Genomic DNA, 6,000 nt, shown 5'->3' with positions numbered 1-6,000 from the left:
CCATGGAGGAGGCCGCTCTGGGAGCCCCTATTTCACTCGGCAGCTCCACGGGGAGCTCCCAGGTGCGGGCCCCGCGGAGGACGGGGGCCGGGCGGCGCGCCGCCCCGAAACCCGCGGGGCGCAGGGCGCTTCGCTCGCGCGCACCCCACACCCCACTTTTTTCTTTTTCGGTCGGAGGAGAGAAAACAGTCTCGCGCCGGGATGTGCACGGACGCGAAGTGGAAGAGGGGCACACCCTGCTCCGCCCGCCCAGCCGCGGGGGAGGCGGCGGGGGCAGGCGGGGCCGGGTGACGGCGGGACGGACGGCGCCCCGCGCAGGATGCTGCTGCTGAGGGGCCCCCGCCGCCTGCGCCCGCCCGCGCCCCGCGCCCCGGGCCGGGGGGCTTCGCGGCCGCTCCCGCCGCCGCCGCAGGTGAGAGCGGGGCCCGGGCCCGGGGAGGCGGCGGGAAAAGTTTGTGGGTCACTCGCGGGGCGGGGAAGCCGAGCGGCCGCCAAGTTCGCTCCCCGCGGCGGTCGCCGGGCCGCGGGCGGGAGGCGGGGGGCGGGGGGAGCGCGCCGGGGCCGACACCCCGACCTGGTTGGGGGTGCGGGGGCCCCGGGGAACGGCCGGGGATCCCGGAAGGCGGTTTCTCCGCGTCCCAACCGCGGTCGCGAGGCAGTGGCCGGCGGTCGGTGGCCGAGGGGCTGGCGGCGCGAGGGAGCCGGCGCCCCGACGGCTGAGGCGGCCGGAGAGGGGACCGCGCCCCGCGCCCCGCGCCCCGGAGGAGGGGGACCACTCCCGTGCGGCTCCCGGAGCCGGTGGGGCCTGAGCCGGTGCGGTGACAGCCGGGCGGACACTGGCCCGAGGGGCGCGGGCACCGCTGCGGGGGCCGGGAGCAGGGGTGCGCCCTGGGCGGGAGCAGGAAGTGGGCGCTGGAGCGGCCTCGGGGTGCGGGGGGAGGGCAGCCCCGGAAAAGAGCCTGCCCTCCAGCCGTGGGGCTCGGAAGGGCGGGGTTTCTGAGTTCCAGCCCCACCTCCGCGTCACGTTAGTTTCCCGATGGTGACAGAGGAAAGAATGTTTTATCCTGTAGCTGTGCACTCTGCAAGAAGGCCAGGCAGCTGCAAGGCCAGTGTCTTGTCACTTTTTAAAAATATATATATTTTATTGGTATTTCACAGAGAGGAAGGGAGAGGGACAGAGAGCCAAAAAAATTGATCAGCTGCCTCCCGCACACTCCCCGCTAGGGATGTGCCCGCAAGCAAGGCATGTGCCCTTGACCGGAATCGAACCCTGGGCCCCCCAGTCCGCAGGCCCACGCTCTATCCACTGAGCCAAACCGCTTTTGGAGTCTTGTCATTTTTACTTCCTGTTTATTTTTCCCCTCCAATTCTCTCAAAGGCCTCGGAGGTTGATGCAGGGACTGTGTGTGTGTGTGTGTGTGTGTGTGTGTGTGTGCCACGCCAGACGGGTGATGAACCCGTGTTGTAACAAGATTTGCGGGAGGCACATCTCACACCAGAGCGCCAACACCACGCTTTTGAACTACAAAAGGATTTTAAACGCATTTTTTCAATGCCCCCCCTGAATGTTTGAAAGAGAACGAGGGAGGGTGCTTTGTTACTGATACCTGGGAAAAGGGGCCAACTCCTTAAAGTGTAAAATGGTAGAGTTAATTAGAGTAGATTTATTTATTTTTCCCCATTTTTTATATTAAGGTATTATATGTGTACATATCTGATCATTGCCCCCTAATTAGAGTAGATTTAAGTAGTCTTTTCATTTTGTAAAATGCATTTTAAAAAATATATATTTTTATTGATTTTTTTACAGAGAGGAAGGAGAGGGATAGAGAATTAGAAACATCGATGAGGGAGAATCATCGATCAGCTGCCTCTTGCACACTCCCCACTGGGGATGTTCCCTCAACCGAGGTACACGCCCTTGACCGGAATGGAACCTGGGACCCTTCAGTCCGCAGGCGGATGCTCTATCCATTGAGCCAAACCGGGTTAGGGTTGTAAAATGCATTTTTATGTGTTGCACTTTACAGTAAAACAACACAATACAAGGAACACCCTTTACCGTACACCATTTAAACATAAATGACTCAGGGTCTTTTTGTTTTTTGTAAAATTAAGTCTGACATTTTGAATAGAATTGTTCTGGAACCCCAGACTGGCTGCCCTCTCTGTAATGATCAAGTCTAAGCCTCTTTTCCAGATTCCCCACCTGATGCTACCTCTAGGGTAGCGAGTGCCGTTGCTAATAAACCCCACTGTATCATTTCCTACTACTATAACAGAAGAGGGTGCAGATGCTCTTCTGTTATAGTAGTAGGAACTGATACAGTGGGGTTTATTAGGCCTAATCTAGGGGAACGGCGGTTAGTACTTTGCCCTTAGCTAATCATTTTAAGAAGCCTTACATTTGACTGCTTCTAATTCCAAGGTTTTTAAGTCTTGACTGTCGATGCTATTAAATAAATTTTGCTGAACTTTAGAAGTGGAAATACTTCTTTTCATTTGTCTGGTAAAAGATTCCCTGGCCTTAGCTGCTTTGGCCCAGTGGATAGAGTGCTGGCTTGTGGACTGAAGGGTCCTGGGTTCCATTCCTGTCAAGGGCACATGCCCAGGTTATGGGCTCGATCTCTAGTAGGGGGCGGCAGGAGGCAGCTGATCAGTGATTCTCATCCTTGATGATTCTCTCTCCCTTTCCCTTTCTCTCTGAAATCAATTAAAAAATAAAAATAAGACACCCCAAAGGACTGAAGACAAACCTAAGAATTTGCTTCTTTCTATGCCTCTTTGAAATTGTACCATAAAGAAACTGGTGGAAATATACTGACTGCTTAGGAGTTTTACCTAGGATTACTAAATCATTTCCTGCAAATCAGATTAACTGGCAGTAGGGACATTTTTCATTCTAAAGTCTCACTGTTTTGCGGTCGCCCCATTTGATGTGAAAAGCCCTGTGGCTAAAGATAAGTACTGTTTCTGCACATTTTGCCACAAACGTTCAGAACCCCGAGAGCCCATGAAAACAGCGGGGGGGGGGGGGGGGGGGGGGGGCACGACAGACCAGGGATGTTTGCAACCCCACAGCTTGCAATGACTTGTCTAGTATTCCCAATTGTAGTTGGCCTTTTCTGAGTTATGAGTGTGCCTTATAGGAACTTCACATGATCTGTTAGTGTTTGTGTGTGTGTGTATGTGTGAAGTTGGTTGAAATTGAGGTTAGTGTAACAGAATTGCATTTTAAAGAATAGATTGCACCTGAAACATAAGAGAGGAGGAACCTGTTGTCTTACCTTTCACTGCTGGCCTTGGTATCCATGGTTACGTTTTGGTGGCAGCATTTCTGCTTGTCAGCACTCTCGCTCCAGCGGTTGTCAGGGCAATCGGTGGCTCCTGCCGGCCTTTCCGCACTCCGGGACCTCGCTGTGAGTGACGAGGGCACCTGGTGAATTATCTCCTACGTGGAAAACACTGGCTTAATTCCACTTTCCTTAATTTCAGTTTTTTTTTCTCCTTAGTTTGAGAAACTCCCTGATATGAGTCAAGCCCCTAGTATAGCAGAGTCTCTATATAAGCTATGTTTAAAACTTAAAAAAAAAAATTAAGTGTGCTTTGCAGAGAAGTTTAAGTATTGAGTGTGCCTTTTTAAACTTCTAGAAACAAGGCATGTACCTGTTTTAACCCCACCACAAAATGTTAATTTAGAAATTGTTTTCATCTTTTGAATTTCATGCACGTGTTATTCTTGTTTGATAACTTTCCTGTCTCGTGTTTATAATTGGCACATTCTCTTCCCTCTTCTGAGGACAGTGATTGGTTGTATGATGCTGTAGTCTCAAAGTAATTCTAGACAGGTTTGTCTATTAAATATTAAACATTACTATCCTACCAGCACTTAAGTATTAGTACTGGGTACTGTTTTGTTTTGTTTTGTTTTTTTAATTTAGGTTCTACCATTTATTGTAGCAAATTGTAAACTAAACTAGGAAATTGTTTTGTATCTTGGCAGATAAATATTTGTTGAATGAGGTACCTGTGAAACAAAGGTAGAAAACATGGGGCTAATATTAGTTGGGCTAATAGCTATAAAAACTGATGTGTTTACATAATAGAATAGAAGTGAGCAGCGTGGTTAGTTGGTGTTAGACTAATTGGGATGTCTAAATGCGAACTGGCCCTGCCACCACTTAGCTCTGTGAACTTAGCCAAGCCATTCAGTCTGTTTGGGCCTGTTTGAAAACAATGGGATTTGATTAAAAAAAAAAAATCCAACAAAACTACAGAAAAACCTTTATTCAGACTGCCTGAAATCTAGTTGAACACAAGTCCTACAACTAAAGATAAAAAGAATAGGTCACAGCAAGACTGGTAGGAGGGAGATTCGGAACTGGCAGGTCCCACATCCATGGGATGGTGGCTAAAAATTGGGAGGGATATCTCAGCTGCGGAGGTCCCTGCTGAAGATAGAGGTGTCCCAGTCCCTCAACAGGCCCCCAGTCCAGGGTTCCAGTGCCAGGAAGAGAAGGCCCCGTAATTCCTGGCTGTAAAAACCAGCTGGGACTGTAGCTGAGTGAGCCAGAGGGCTGCTGGCATCCAGCCATTCCTCTAACAGGCCCTGCACATGGATTTCACTCCCTCTGAGCCCCAGCACTGGGGCAGCAACTTGAAAGGCACAAGAGGTCTATGGGGAGGAACGGAATTATTTGGGCATCAGGGAAAGAGCTGAGGGCCAGCTTTCTGTTAGAAATGCTAGCAGAGGCCATTATTCCTTTGATGAGCCCTTTCCCCACAGAACTGGCAGGTGGCCACAGCCGAGTCTCCATCAACTTGGTTATCACTGTTTGCCCTGCCTTGGTGATTCCCCGAGACCCTGTCCCACCGGACTTTCAAGCCCACCCAAGCTGTTTGCAGTAGCTTTTCCATACAAATGGCTTCTCTTGGATATTTCAGGCTTTCTTAAAACATCTCCAATAAGCAGCATCTGGCTATGGCATGTTCTGTACCTCTTGCTAAGGGGCCCCAGGCCCAGCACTAGTGGCAGCTGGCCTTGGTTCACTGCTTGGCCTCTTCTGGGTACCTCCGAGCTAGGAACAATCTTCAGATCACTTTGTGACTCAAGCTCGGTGGCCCTGGGCAGAACACAGGCAGTGGCTGACCTTGGCCTCACTTCCTGGGAGACCCTGAAGCCAGCACACCCAGAAGACAGCTTCAGACCATGTCAAAGCACCACCCAACTGCTCCACAGGCAACATACTCCGGGGAAGACTCAGTAGGTACCAGAGTCCCACTGAAGTAAGTCGTGCTCTGCAGGGTGGGCCCCTGCACAGCTCATCCTCCACCGTGGTCACAGCCAGTTTTTGCAGCTGATTGGCCTGGGGGAACATCCCTCAAATTGATGTGCAAATAGCAACCCCAAGGCTCAACTCCAAGAGGAGGGTATACTCAGCCCACGTGGAGAGTGAGGGTGTGTCTGGAGCACCCCGCTCCGGCGAACAGGGAGGATGAGCCACTGCACCCCATAGGACACCTACTACCTTAGGTCACTGTATCAAGCCTAGGAGAAGTAGCAGCATAGAAAAACTACCAAAAAAACCCCCACACAAAACAAACAAACAAATACACACACACACACACACACACACAACACAGGGAGACTGCCAAAATGAGGAGACAAAGAAATGTATCTTAAATGAAAGAACAGAACAAAACTCCAGAAAAAAGAACTAAACAAAATGGAGACAAGCAATCTCCATTTTGCAGAGTTTAAAACACTGGTTACAAGGATGCTCAATGAACTTAGGGGAAGAGTAGGTAAATGTAGAACTTCAACAGCATAGAAAAGGACATGGAAACCATAAAAAAAGAATTAGTAATGGATACACTAACTAAAAAAAGAATAATTGACAAAGAGTCAACAATAGAGTAGATGAAGCCAGGAACCAAAATGGTGATTTGGGATATAAGGAAGGAAAAAATATCCAATCAGAAAAGAAACAGAAAAAATAA

General features: G+C 50.2%; 1 protein-coding gene and 1 pseudogene across 1 annotated transcript in view; one reads left to right on the top strand and one right to left on the bottom strand.

The window, feature by feature from the left end:
- The first annotated feature begins 304 nt into the window (after nucleotides 1-304).
- MCUB (mitochondrial calcium uniporter dominant negative subunit beta) overlaps nucleotides 305-6,000 on the top strand; it is an 89,278-nt gene continuing 83,582 nt past the window's right edge. Inside the window, exon 1 of the mRNA XM_036409099.2 lies at nucleotides 305-412. Within this exon, the coding sequence (XP_036264992.2) occupies nucleotides 320-412 (93 nt within the window). The 5' untranslated portion in view covers nucleotides 305-319. The remainder of the gene's footprint in view (nucleotides 413-6,000) is intronic.
- Nucleotides 1,439-1,534, bottom strand: LOC118710824 (annotated as a pseudogene).

Source organism: Pipistrellus kuhlii, unplaced genomic scaffold (genome assembly GCF_014108245.1).
Source record: "Pipistrellus kuhlii isolate mPipKuh1 unplaced genomic scaffold, mPipKuh1.p scaffold_m20_p_1, whole genome shotgun sequence".
Classification (NCBI taxonomy): domain Eukaryota; kingdom Metazoa; phylum Chordata; class Mammalia; order Chiroptera; family Vespertilionidae; genus Pipistrellus; species Pipistrellus kuhlii.
The sequence above is the reverse complement of the archived record's forward strand: the minus strand, read 5'-3'. Positions and strand labels throughout refer to the sequence as shown.